Below are 14,937 nucleotides of genomic sequence, written 5' to 3'. Positions count from 1 at the left end.
TCAAGCGGTGAGAGTGTTTGTGTGAGTGTGTGTGTGAGTGTGTGCACAAACCAAGCATGTATATGCATTTTTCTATTGTGCATCACAACCCCGCATGACCACATCACCCGGTTCCTCCTTCCCATCTGCACCACAGACCCATGTTGGCAATGTAGTGGACATTAACTGTAGAATAAGGTAATTAAATCTGCCAGCAGCTGTCCGGCTCGGCTGCTTGGCTAATCGGCTGCAGGTGAAGGAAAGAGGTGCCAGTGACTATCTTCTATATCAAGATCAGGAAAATCAAGCAAGAGGCCACATGGACTCACTGACATCTTGAAACCTGAAACCAGGATATTAGAGGAGTTCAACAACACAGATATGGAGTCATTCTTTCTAATAATAATAATGAAGATGGTTGTATGAGCGTCATTTGTTCTGCATCCTGCCTCTTTGGACATTCTTTTTTTCTTTTTTTTTTTTTAGCAAAACAGATATCTGAGAATCACACTTCTATTTTTGATGGTGTTTTTTTTTGTACATCATGTTGGCAAGTCAAAGCAGATGTCTGAGTGCTATGGAGCCACAGAGTGTTGTTATTAGCATCCAGCCTCACTGTTTGGTTGACAAAACAAGGGGATTTGGTATTCCTGGTCCTGGTGAACGATGGCCCGCTCAGGCCTGTCCAAACCCACAGACAACTTAACATCTACAGCCGAAATTACCCTTAAAACCTCAGGCTGGAGTTTCTGTTGCGTGACTGTGGCATTAACAAAGTCATGTCAATAAAGACTTTAGATTAGAAAGTTAATGGTTTGGAACAGATTAAGATTTTACATAAATCATTTTAAGAATGCAAATATTATTCATGTGATTTAGCAAAGTGTTTATGTACACAGATTAATTCTAATCCAAATGCCACCATCGCCATCAGTATACAGCTGCTCCATTGATGGTTGAAGAGTGGATCATTTGTTTTAAGTAATTGACTCTTTACAATAGGACTGATTAATCTGCATTGTTCCAATTATTTCTGCAAATCCCTCAAAGGTTTAAATTTTTTTTTTTTTAACCATGTCACAGGTACTTATTCCCTTTTCTGGATTTTACAGAACTTGTTTGTGTCCTGAAGCATCAAAAAAACCTGAAAATTGTGGATCAGAGGAGAGTTGAAAGCAGTATTTTTTTTTCCTATTTCGAAGCAACTCAGGTGTTTTGAGTCTCATCTCCTGGCTACGCTTTCAAAAATGAACAAATTACATGTGCACAGATTAATTCCAGCTAAGCCGATGACTTGATGTTGTCTTTTATGAGAACCAGCTGCAGGTTCAGGCTGGTGCTGAGACTCACCTCCCCAGGTTGATGACTCCTCTGGGGATTCCTGTCGGTGTGTTGAAGGCAGGTAACAGCTTCTCTCCCAGCTCCAGAGCTTTATTCTTGAATAACTGCAAAGACAATAAAGGAGAAGAGAACTTATAAAACCATGTACTGTATTATACAATAAATACAAGTTAATATTTTACTACTGTTTATCTCCATATTCATAACACACACACACACACACACACACACACACACACACACACACACATATAAACACTCCAGAGGCGGCCTGTCATCTCATTGAAAATCGCTGCGACAGACTGGAAGTCAACAGCTCAGCACACATTTCTCCCAGGTTCCCTCTAAAGCTAATTATGTGTAACATAAGGCCTGGTACAACAGAATTCCGGCAGGATTAAAAGCAATCTCATGGATGTAATTTACAACAGTCCATTTAAAACTGCACTCACTCCACTGGCCACACTCTCTGAGGCCAAGGCTGAGGCGAAGTTAATGTATCCTCTTATGAGCTGGGTTTTGAATCGCCAAATCTCCATTAGCCAGTGGGAGCAAAGATGGGAGGAGAAGAAAAAAAAGAGCGGAATAAGATATGGAAATCCTAGTTGAGAGAGAGACTCAAAAGAGATCGAGGCAGGAGAGGCTAAAGGAGGGAAACGGAGAGAAGCAACAGTGGACACTGAGTACAGAGAGGTGAAAGACTCGCTGCCATATTGAGACAAGCAGAGTTGGAAAACATGACAGTGACTCAGCTGGAAAACGTAGAAAGACGAAGTGAAAATGGAGGCAAAATTGAAATCAGATAGGCAGAAACTACTCTGAATGTTATCACCAACTAGTACTGTTCAGTTTCCCAAAGCACAGTCAAGTCTTATTGTGCCTTCAGTTCTGGAATACATTCATATCGCTGAGTCATTTACAGCAGTTTTATCACTGTATCGTACCACACAATATTTCCAAGTCCTGTGCACCCATTTACAGCCAGCAGCTGCAGGACTCTCTTCCCATGAGCCTTTGCATGAACTAAAATGCTGTTATCGGAGTTCAGAGGGTGCAATCTTTGTATCAGACAGTCAAGATCAAGGATCGCAAATGAGACGGAGACTACATCAATTATTACATCAGTGCTTTAATGAACGTACCAACTGTCAGTAAATTGATTGCTGTTGTTTCATAAATATCAAAAGCTAAACCTTTTTAGTTTTTTGGGGTCCCCTTTGACACATTTTCTCCCCATTTCTATAAGGACAGTTCCTCCTACCAAGCTGTTCTGGTTGTTGAGCTGCCCTGGGGGACATAGCTAGTGGGAGGATCTTGCTATTCCCCCTATAGTCCCTGTCCACTTAGAACAGACACCCTGACTGACCAGAGGAGGTGCTAGTGCAGTAACGACCGTGACACACACCCTCACACAGCTTCCCACCTGCAAACAACCAAGCTGGAGGTAACAGGGAACCGATCCAGTAGGTTGCTGCATGACGCAGGGGCCTTGCATAAGTGTTTTGAAGTACATTTTCAGACAAAAACAACTGTGAGAAAGCATGTTTCCATTCTTAAAAACTTGTGGCTTTGGGATGAGATTCTTGAGTATTTATTTCTGAGTTTACAGGGAAAAGGCATTGTGATGTTTTTAGAAAATCCCCCCCGCTGTTGTTTCACATCATGCCGTGGTGCGACGGGCATGGCGTTAACAGTCTCTTGTTAATTCTAGCAGAATAAAATAGAAGAGCCTCAGTCTTTGTGAGTTTTTTGCGTGTGTTTCTCTCCCTCTCAGGTCCTCCGGCTCTCTATTTTATCAATGAGCACTCTAATGACCCTCTGCCTGTTCTCATCTCTCCTCATCGGTCCTCTCGGCTGCTGCTGCTGCTGCAGGAGCGAAGCAGCAGCAGCAGCACACAAACACACATACGCGCACGCACACACATTCATTTATGATTGTTAAAAAAAAAAGAAAAAGAAAAAACATTTGTGTGTCCCTCAGGGACTCAACCAAATGCAACAGTACCTGCAGGAGTCAATGATAGTCCACAACATGGAGAGGAACAACATACCAAAGCCTGCAAGAAAGCCCTTTAAACAATTTCCCAGGTGCTCCAAGTGCCCTCTTTACACTCTCTCTATTGAAAATGATCACAAAGGTATTGCAGTAGCTTTTGACAGTGAAAGTGACATAGAGGAGAATGTGTGAGACGGAGTATTGAGGAGGTCTCTGATTATGAAGCATCCTCCTCTGATGTGTTGTCTGTCTCTTTACCACCAGCAGTCACAATACCCTCCAGAAATGGAATGTTATTATGTTTCCACTTCCCGCCGGATACGCCGTCAGCCATATCCAAGATATGAAATCAGCATTTGAGCTCTTTGTACTGTAACGTTAATTGAAAGAGTTATACTTGAGATGGCAAAGGAGGTGAGGTGTGCGTGTGTGTGTGTGTGTGTGTGTGTGTGGGGGGGGGGGATGCAAAAAGACTTGGATACTTGCAAGCCTGCATTGTGCTGCTTCTTTTAGCGACGTAATGGATCTTCTGGATAGACGAGACTGAAGGGCGCCAGACACCTCGTCTCTATTCACCATCCATTTTTCCTTCAGTGTCATAAACTTTGATGAGACGGAAAAACAAGGCAGAACGACAAGGAGCCCAATGCAGGAGGTAGGAGATACGTGGGTCCCGTCAGCTGACCGACCCAAGGGTCACGCTGATGTTATTCCCGAGATATGACAAAAAAAAGACATTTTAAATGTTATAAATAATAATAATAATCCATCCATCCACTGTCGTCCGCTTATTCCTGTTCAGGGTTGCGGCGGGGCTGGAGCCTATTCCAGCTGACATTGGGCGAGAGGAGGGGTTCACCCTGGACAGGTCACCAGTCCATCTCAGGGCCAACACATAGAGACAGACAACCATTCACACTCACAGTCACACCTACGGTCAATTTAGAGTATCAATCAGCCTCGAGCCTTGATTAATTGACACGGTGGATAATGTCAGTAAATGTGAAATTAACATGAAGTTTGACACGGCGCCATTTTAGAAAGCGGAAAAAAAAAATACATCCAATGGATGTAATCCACATCAGCAACAAAATGTATTTGCTTTGTCCAGTGCAACTTTCCACAAGATTTAATTTCAAACAGCGCGGTGGGTTTTTGGTAATCCGGCTGACAAACAAACCAACAGATGCCGATAATTACGTACCCTGGAGGTAAAAGGACAAACACAAGCAACACCCAAAATACACACAACCGCTGTTGTGTAACACCTTAACACACAAGCTGACATTCCTGTAAGTAACAGACAAGCAAGAAGCAGCAGCAGCTGATTATATTGAAGTCATTCATTCTTGTTTGCTTGTTTATAAATTACATGATTAATTATAGCAAAACCCCCTTGGCTGGCATCTGCTTGGTGATTTACTGTACGTAGTAGACAAGCTAAATTAAAGACCACGCTCATAAATCTGTCTTCACTGACACACTGTGGGTCTCTTGTGCCACACGAGAAGCCTCATGCTGAACGTGAGCTCCAGTGCTGAAGCGCTAGTGTAATTACACCTTGTGTGTTTGAAGCACCTTTCATATCCAACCACTACGCTCCCATTTATTTTATATTCATCTTCTCTGCCTATCTGATAAGAGAGCACGGAGGTGGACTCCAGCGGAGAGCTACACTGATCAGATGTGACAGCCGACAGGTCGCTGTCTCTCTTTTCAGTTGCGTTCCCTGTAGGATGGCGGATGGAGGGCTGGCCACAAATGGCTTTTCTATCAGCTCCTGACCACTGAAGCGCACATCAGGCATGCAGTCATCCCTCTCACAGCAAACATCGTCAGAGCCCAGCAGAGAGGCGCTTTGAGAAGCTGTTCTTGGTCTGCCACTTCTGTTTACCGGTAAAACCTCTCAGCCCTCGCCATAGGGAACAAGAGACACACAAAAAATGAGCTGATACACACACACACACGCTTCCATACCAGGAGTGTGTTAACATTTTCAGCATTCACTGTAAAATGTGATAAAGGACGGGCGACACGGTGGTGCAGTGGTCAGCACTGTCGCCTCAGCAAGAAGGTTCTGGGTTCGAGCCCCGGCTTGGGCACGGGGTCTTTCTGTGTGGGGTCTCCATGTTCTCCCTGTGCCTGCGTGGGTTCTCTCTGGTACTCCAGCTTCCCCCCACAGTCCAAAGACATCAAGAGGGGACGAGGCTGATTGATACTCTAAATTGACCGTCTTGTCTGTCTGTATGTTTAGGCCCTGCGATGGACTGGTGACCTGTCCAGGGTGAACCCCGCCTCTCGCCCGAAGGCTGCTGTGATAGGCTCCTGAGGGAAGTAGAAATTTTAGTTGGTCTTACATTGATAAATTTCATGATAGTAAACAGTAAAACCTGTCAACATGACCAAAATGGTGATTCGTGACTAGATCAACCAAAACATCTTCAGAATAAAAGTGACTCTTTTTGTTACTGTAACATTTAATTGCAAAAAACTCTTCCTTGAATTGTTTGGGCGTGATGAGCCATTTTGAAGTGGAGAGTAGAGGGCAGATATTGTGCATTTGCGGTGGATGAGGTGTAGATTTAGCGCTCTGGCAGCAGCAGCAGCAGGCCATGTTCATGGTAATAAAGAAACATGTCACTCAGTAGTGAGGCTCATTAATGTTGGGTTTTTTTTTGTTTTGTTTTGTTTTTGTCTTTTCATGGGATTTGTAGCCAATAAAGAAGATAATCACCAGCTTACTGCTTGGAGGTGATTAGCAACACACAGTACAGTCCACCTACTAGAACCAGACGAGCTGCGTCACCTTTTCTTTTTAAGGGTGCATTCTCGGGTCTAATTAGTAAAGTGACGGGCATCTTGAATATAATGTGGCATTAAGATGATGTCTGGATGCTGATGTGTTTTAGCAGCTAATGAAGAGCTGCTGGAATCTGTCCCTCACTGAGTAAAAACGTAGGCTTTTAATACCACAACAGAGCCCCGTCGCCTCTTTATTCACGTAGCAGGACACGATGCAGGCTGATGGTGAGCAGCAATGTCACGGAAACATCTGAAATTTTCATTTCAGCTTCAGAGTGCTTCTTGTACTTTGCTTGATTCTGTCCTCCAGCCACGAGACCAAAGAACATGCAGACTGCATACATAATGTTTTCTTGATACAAGTTTGTACCGTGCTGAAAAAAAAAAAAAAAAAGATCCAAATTTAAAAAGTCAGTGGAGGAAATTTTCAAGAATCTTTTGATGTCCCCTGGCTGAGAAGAAGAAGAAGAAGAAAAAGAATCCTATTTGGCAGCCTATAAACACAAATCTGCCACCTAACCTCTTCTGCCTCAGTCGCTATCTCCCACCGACAGGCAAGTCGAGAGTCACTTCCTCATCATCTCCACTCTTTGTCCTTTAACATTTCAAGAAGAGATTTCTACCCTTGATCAAAAGTCTATTGAACAGGTAAAAGGCAGGCCATCAAGTTTGTCCACAAGAAACACATTTATTTGCATATTGTGTCAGTCAGAGGCCTGTAGAGAGCCTGCGCTGACATAATGACACCACTCCAGAGCCACATTTGTATTTTGTTGCTCATCATTTCTACATCCGTACAGATTTTCGAAACTAATTGTTAAAGATGAACTCTGCACATGTTTGTGCGAAAAAGGAGCAATTATCTAATTGGAATTTCTCAATTTTCCTCCTCCTCCCTAATTGGAAAGACCACAAAGTATTTTAAATGTCTATTCAGTACGCTTGATGCTAGAAGAGTCTAGTGGTGGATGTTGCTCCCTAGCCTATATGAGCTAATAGCAGACACAGAGAAACCCGATGTGCTTCCCTCCTCACAACATGACAACAGCCTTTTATTGTGAAAACTAACAGAACCATGTGGAAAATGCTCTGGGCTGTATCAAGTGATGCAAACGCATGAAAACACCCTTGCATTCAAATTACTAGTCACTTTCAGTCAAGTTTCCATGACTCCAAAACTCTATAGATGGTGATATGATGGATAATTGGCCCACAAATGACAGATAAATTAAAAATTGACTGTAAACAAGTAGCCTGAACAATCATTGAAGAGCTCTAAGATGTAGAGTACACACACTAAAGTGGGGGTTCCTAAACTTTTTTCAGATTGAGGTCCATAGAAAAATGTGGAAAATGTCCGGTGGAAACACAGTAAAACATGTTTGTGATCAATTTGGGGTTCCGTACCTATTAAAGTGAATATCTATTACCATATTTGAAATTTAACCCGTGTTCACGTGAAAACCTCAACCAAGAGCAGGTTCTTGGCTGTAACAAAAAGTCCATATATTAGAAGCAGCTGGCTTGTTTAGTTTCTCTCAGAGTGACACTGATCCTCAGCATTCTTTTGTTTTCTCCCGTTTCTTCATGGTGCTGGTGGGCAACAACTCTGCATTACTCATAAAGAAAGTGATACCAGTATCAGTGGCTGAGTGCAGTCAGTACTGATTGAAAGGAATATTACAAGTCTCAGCTTCAATTGTCTTCTCCGATGTTTCTGCCCTTTCAGCTGGATCGGACGAGGCGGGCAGTACAAGACCCTTTGTTGCACATTGATTTTGTTCTTCATTTCACAAGCTGCTGGTGCCAACTGACTGTGAAGAAGAAGTATCCACAGGTCGTAGCACCATCACTCATTTACGGTTCAGTGGTTCAAAATCATGATCCAACATTGTAGCCTTCCAGCAAACTTCATTCCTGCTTAGAATATTCAGAAATGCATGTAAGTTACTGGTGTCTGAAATTCATATTAAATATTCAAGGATAACAGGGGCAGGTTAGCAGAAAGCCTTTAAGGTGTTTCTCTGAGGTCTTTAATAAATCCTAATGTTATTCATTTTAAAAACCTCCAATTCATTCCAATGATTTCTGCACTATTTTGTTTCACAAAGCTGAAGCCTGTGCTTACAAAACAGGCTTCAGCGTCTCCATCAGCAGAGCCGGCAGTGAGACATCGATGTCTCCAACACTGTTTGCTGTCTCACAGCATGCAGTCCCACATCAACTGCTCCCCCCACGATGTCGGAAACGAAAAGTACTCTGCATAATTTATGCCGCATAGCATCGCCTGAGAGTGAGTAGGCGAACATGCTAAAGCCGACCCAATAAATTAGACATGAGGACTCCTCAGAAAACAAACGCAGCGGCAAAATAGAAGGCCCCGCTGGAAAGGAGCTGCTCGAAATTAGTCCACATTAAAGCTATATTGTCAAGCAATGTTCATCAGCTTAAATGTCCTTTTAAGTACATGAACCACCCACCTTCTTCCTACCCTCCTCCATCTGACCCACTAAAGTGACTGCTGCTACTGTAAAATACAACAGTTTCAATTCCATGATGCAATTACTGTACAGACGGTTTTGCCTCAGCTCTCGATGTTGGTGTATAAAAGCGCACCATAATCTCACTGCTGCATGAGTACAATGGAACGAGAGACAACATTTTCCTGTTAAATGGGGTTGGTGTTTGAAGGTGTGACCGACTGACTGATGGCTGGTCATTATTGGGATGTTTCAGCATCGTTATATTCCTTCTCGTTAAAGATAGACACCCAGTGGAGCTGTGTTTGTCTAAGGCTGATTGTCGGGCGCACGAAATTAAAATTGTGGCGAAGATGACAGCGAGAGTCAATCTCACAGATGTTACAAATGATATTTTAGCAAATCCCATTCATTCTCTCCTGAAGTGTAACAGCAACAGCCTCTGATTGGTGGAGCTCACTGTTCCCATGGAAATATGCTGAAGGAGTCACTGTCAGTCAGCTTGAGTTTCTAAGTTTCCCTGGCTGCACATGCAGGAGTTCCCTTTCTGTTTCTATAGGCAGGAAACATGCAATATTTTTAATATCATGTGTTTATTAACATCTGTGAAATGTTCGCTTGCTAGCAACAACAAAAATGTAATTTTTTAAACATGAGGTCGCAGACATTGTTTGTTATGGCTGATGGTGTGGGTAGTTCCTTAACTCTCAAGATAACCATGTGCACAATCTTGTGCCTTTGCTTTTTTTTTTTTTTTTTGGTCTTGTTTTGTTCCGAACAAAATGATTTATTTATTGTGTTGAAATTCAAACTCTATAAGCAGTAAAGAGGACTCTCTGAAATGCCAAAGGATAAAATTAATGGCAAACTGACTGTTCAAAAAGTGGGTGGTAACTGTTGAGCTCTATTGATGTGCTATGAGAGATAATAACTGGACTTCATCGCGCACGCGCACACACACACACACACACACACACACACACACACACACACACAACACAATGTGCCACACAGCCAAAATAATAGATCTGCCCTGTCACACAGCAACACTCCTGTTTACACACTGATGGATGTCATGCATGGATCAACCCTCTATGAAGCCAGAGACCAGACAGACTCAGTGACCCATCAATAATTCTACCTATTATTTGCCTGGTGCCCCAGCCTCTCTGCCATCATTACTGGGGAAGATGAACAGTAGCAAGTGGTGGCTGATGGGAAGCAGTGGCTGGAGAAGATGTCAGGTCTACTTCTCATTAGGGGCCACGACAATCTCCCTGGCCCGGTGTAGGAGGACAACAGGCACCTTCTGGCCCATCTCAGCCAGACAGAAGAGATAACAGGTACATTTTTGTGTGGGCGCTTCTGCACAATACTCCCTGAGAAACTGCAGAAAATCTGAGAGACCTTGTTAAAGTCAAAGAGAGACACACTTCCTTAGACTGCCTGTCAGTTTCATGCAAATGCTTGAGACACTGCAAATCTGTGGGGGTGACACATCAAAATTTTCTCATCCTTTTTAATGCCCTGTCAGCAACTTGCAATCTGCAAAGGAACATAATACTGATTATTAAGCCCTGCTACCTTGTGTGTTCATCAGATTCTTCAAACAAAATTAAGTGGTAGTATTGCAGATAAACACAACCTTGTCTGTCCTAAAATGGAGATTATTGAAAGGCCATACTCATTATAATCTGAATGGTTTAATCCCTTCAGATTATGAAAGGCCTCACCAAATTAAAAAAAAAAAAAAAAAGACAATAAAGTGGTATAAGAAGGAGTATCAGGTAGTGTCCTTTAGGGTGCATTTATGGGTGTTGTAAATTTCATTGTCATCTTTTCCATTAAGTTTTAATATTTCCTGAACACAAAAGGCTGTTTAAGTCACAAATTGAAGGTAGGGAAGAGGGCAGCAACTTCATCAGGATTTGACTGTATTGCCAAATCCACAGTGTATATCTTAAAAATCCACACACAAGATATGTTAGGGTTGCTTGTAACACAGAAATGAAATCAGATGACCTCAAAACATTGCCATTCTTCATTCTAAATGACTTCCAAGGTGCAGATACAAGTATAAAGAAAAGGGAAATCTTTGGAATTTAAGCTGTGCCCCAACACACACACACACACACACACACACACACACACACACACACACACACACACACACACACACACACACACACACAGTGTACAAAAAGGTCAACACCTCTCCTCCACTAAGTCTCTGAATGCCGGACAATAAACATACCACAAATAACTGCTGTTTACACTCCAAACGAGATAAAAAGAATCCGCGTGACGAGCAAGTGGATTGCATGAAAGTAATGAGATTGCGAGGAACACAAAGCGTCGAGGGGGTGAGGATAAAGTGTGGAAGATAAAGCAGTCACAGTTTTTTTTTTTTTTTTGAGGGAAAGAGAGAAAATCGGGAGGAGGGTGGTTTGTGTCTGAATCTTTGACTGGGATAAGAGCAGGCGATGCGAGATGAGAGAGATCAGATTTGGTTTATCTGTGTGGCCTAGCGTGGATCTGTGGTTCGCCTGCCAATACCAGCTAGTTGTTTGTGGAGTGAGATAGAAGTGGGGCTTCTTTAAAAAGCTCCTGATGGCAGCGACGGGCTTCAAAGTGTTGGCTGCTTTATCAAAGCCTCGACTCAGTGAAGTATATGGCCACTGTGATGCCATGCATGTGGGGGAGCGAGTGTGTGTGCGTGTGTATGTGCATGTGTGTGTGTGTGTGTGTGTGTGTGTGTGCACAGAAAGACAGAGCTGCTTGCCTGAGAGTCAATTCATTCCTCTTCATGTCTCTCATGTAAATCTGGATGCCATGTTTTCTAAGATTAATATCTATAGCACAAATCCTTCCTTGGGGTATCTGCTATACTGTGCTGCGCAGGAAGAAGTGCACCGGAAGAGATGTGCTGCCATGCACACACGCACACACACACACACACACACACACACACACACATACACATACAAGTGTGAAGTCTTTGGAATAAAGTTGCTGTCCTGAGTGACAAAGACTCTATGTAATCTATCCTCTTTGACAAAAAAAAAAAGCCAACATAATCACCAAGCCCCAATCGAGCCTGTAAAGAAAAGGCAATGCAGCTTAACACAGTCTACAGGCTGCGCAGTGCAGATAACCACCATTAGACCCACAAAATTTCTCTGCTTTTCCTGGAAAATTGAAACGGGTTTGACACTCTCGAAACTCAATTTCACAAGTTCTTTAAAAGAGTGACGGCTGAAACTCGTTTTTATAATGATAGACATTTCATCATCAAGCTGTAATGTCTTATACATAAAAGAAAGGGGGGGAAAAAAAAGAAGAAAGGTTTGACTCAGTGCAAGGTCGATGTGGATTCTGCATGATTCCAAGAAATAAAGGCTTTACCTCAGTGGAAACAATTTGGGGTCATAATATAGGCAATTATACTGTGCTTTTCTCAACGCATGTTTTATCTCGCTCACACACTGTTAAAATTTGAGTGAGTGGGAGTCGTAACAAAGGTGTCACAGTGCTGCAGAGCTCATCTGGCAATGCAGACAATGCTTTGACTGTTTTGTTGTTTTTTGGGGGGGGGGGGCACAAATAAATTAGCGCTCCCTCCACTCCTCCAGATGAGGCAGGAGTGTCAGCAAATGTAGCAGACTTGTTTGATCTGAGATCTGAAGAACAGGTCATGTGGGGGTCACATTCAGCTCCAATATTCAGTAATTGGACGTGAAAACAGATGCTTTTGCTGACACACACCGTCTACTAAAAAAATTCAAATAGACACGTCGAAACACACTTTTGCTGCAGTTTTGTTCGTGCACTACCTGTGGAATCAGGATACATGCAAGCTTTAAAGCATTTACCTTAGCTTTCCATCCAAAGTGAAGACGCTGGTGTGATTTCTGTCAGTCAGGTGGTTGCATCTGATCGTCTGCTCTGATGAGTGATTCCCCGCGGGGAACAATAAAGAAATGTAATGACATGAATCTGATTTTAGGAAAGCTGACCTCTCATGCAGCACACTGTGTAAACCCTGTGTAACTGTATAAACATCAACCGTATATATGCCTTAAGGCTTCAGTCAGCTTCTGTTTAACAGCACTACAGAGGCATTGCTGATTACTTGCCATTTTGCCTGTGATAGCAGTTGCAGCCTACACCAAACCAAGCCCCAAAGATGTAGGGCATATGGTGTTGTAGTCCTCTCGATCTCTCACAAGAGTTATGATGGATCTTGAATCTTTCAGAAAGTGAACTCAATCCGTTAGACTATTATCCTCTATGAGTCTACCTTGGGGACCTACTTAGACAGCAATGCCTTTCCTCTCTCTGATTGGCCTGGCAGGCTTCCTCTTCCCGCGTACACTCTGTTGCCATGGTTGCGGCTGCGCTGCAGTGTTCACGAGCTCCATCTGTCTTGGGTGTCAGCTGGGTGGAAATTGCTGTGATTCCACTCATTTTCTCAGCGGGGGGTGGCATCCATCCTGCTGTTGCTCCGCTGTCTCTGCGCTGGCACACATCAACGCAATTCCCTGCCCAAGTTCAGACACATAGCTCGACACTAAAGAGGATTGTTGTTTAGGGTTGGACATGCTTCATCAATTTGAAGGCAAAATAATGTTAGGGAAGCTGAGCAGATTTACTCGACTCCTGCCAAAATTCCCAGGTGCAGGATTCAGGCACAGGGAGGATGAAAGGAGGTCACTCATTTCACAAAACTGGATTCAATTTCATAAACAAAATATGATGCCAACCTGCATGCATTCCCCACATTGCATTTTCCCTTTATCAACACTAACATTCTCAAAAGTCCTGCAAAATTAATGGCACACACTCTAAATAATGATGGTTAAAAATAGGTTTGACCGCATCAGGAAAAAAAAAAAAATCTGGGAAACCTGGTCAGTGTTGGTAATCACGGTGCAATATTGACTGTGTACACAGTGAGTCAATGCCAGAACACAGCCAAGCTTCAGGGCTTGAGGGCATTCAGCTTGCACTTTTTCCACCTGGGATTTTGACAAGCTGTAGTCACTGGCCCCTAGCCATTTCTTCTGGTATATGCCAATATGGTTTGTCCGTGTCCTCCTTTAGGTAATGTTGATGTGAGCTCCCGAGTGGAGCATGGGACTTGGTTGGGCCTAACATGAAAAATGGACAGGCGGATGAAATCATAGTAAAACCACTAACCTGAAAACAACTGCTGTGTACCAGCTGAAACATACAGCTACAGGCATGAGCAACAATATAAATAACCATGAATCATTCTGACACTTGTGCGTAAGGAGGGTGCTTAGACTTCTGACCTATCACAAGAAGTGAAATATCTTCAGGCTGAAGCTGCTGGGTGGAATATTCTTACAAGATAGTGAGTAATGGTGTCTGATATTCCCCAGACCCCTTGATGTGTGAGTCCCCGGGTCATCTGAGGATCCCTGCCTTGCCACAAATGTCACAGGTCATAAAGGGCTTGACGCTAATTAAATGTTACCGCTCTCAGAGTGATGAGATATGGAGGAAGGGCATGAGCTGAGGCAAAGAATGTAGCAGAGAAAGGAAAGGAATATGTAGAGGAGAAACATTTACATGATGGAAGAGAAGAGAAAGGGCCAAATACATAAAAAAAACCATCCATATGTGATCACTGGTATTTATAAAAGAAGAACATGCAGTGAGAAGATGTTAACCTTGTACAGTGTGTGTTTGCGTCAACATGAACTTCTAAGACCGGCTGTAAGTGATATTATGAGTAGGTTTTTAAAAAAAATAAGCCAAGAAAGGGAATCAAAATATGTTTGATTAGCCATCATTTCCTCACTAAAAGTATATTCTAAGGCTGCAACAATTATTTCCATCAAGGATTAGTTTGTTTATGTCCATCATTACTTGATGTCCTGTTAAATGTATTTAATTTTAGTATTTAGAAATTGCTTGGCACAGTTTCCCCCAGCCCAAATTGGCACGCTCAAATAGCTTCTTTTGTCCATCAAGCAGTTAACAACCAGAAAACTCTTTGTTTTCTATCGTAATAGACAAAACAAACCAAAAATCAAAACAAAAAAAGAGCCTGGAACCAGTGAATTCTGATATTTTTGCTTGATACAAAAAGACTGAAATCAAGCCTCAAAATACTCGGTTTCATTTATCTCCTTATTGATTAATCAATTAATTGTTGCAGTTTCTAAATACTCATGAATTTATTTTGAAGCGTCATTTTTTGACTCCATATTTTTCCATTCTGTTATGCATCGTGAAACATATAAGTGGCCACGGCCGTGTGCCATGGCAGTTCCATGATACTGTTTGGAAAACATGACGGAGGAGGTGAAA

At 42.6% G+C, this 14,937-nt stretch overlaps 1 protein-coding gene across 3 annotated transcripts in view; it reads right to left on the bottom strand.

Annotated features, from left to right (window-relative positions):
- Positions 1 to 14,937, bottom strand: part of LOC147253006 (mannosyl-oligosaccharide 1,2-alpha-mannosidase IC) — a 182,832-nt gene that overhangs the window by 15,641 nt on the left and 152,254 nt on the right. For 2 of the 3 annotated variants that reach the window (XM_086217979.1, XM_086217981.1), the window contains exon 5: positions 1,331 to 1,424. In XM_086217979.1, the coding sequence (XP_086074105.1) occupies positions 1,331 to 1,424 (94 nt within the window). Of the gene's footprint in view, positions 1 to 1,329; positions 1,425 to 14,937 lie in introns of all 3 variants that reach the window. The other variant, XM_086217980.1, reaches the window with a different exon arrangement.

Source organism: Aulostomus chinensis, chromosome 11, assembly GCF_037954235.1.
Source record: "Aulostomus chinensis isolate RoL2024-O1b breed Wild chromosome 11, RoL_Achi_v1.0, whole genome shotgun sequence".
NCBI lineage: Eukaryota > Metazoa > Chordata > Actinopteri > Syngnathiformes > Aulostomidae > Aulostomus > Aulostomus chinensis.
Note: the sequence above shows the minus strand (reverse complement) of the source record. Positions and strands in the feature narration are given on the sequence as shown.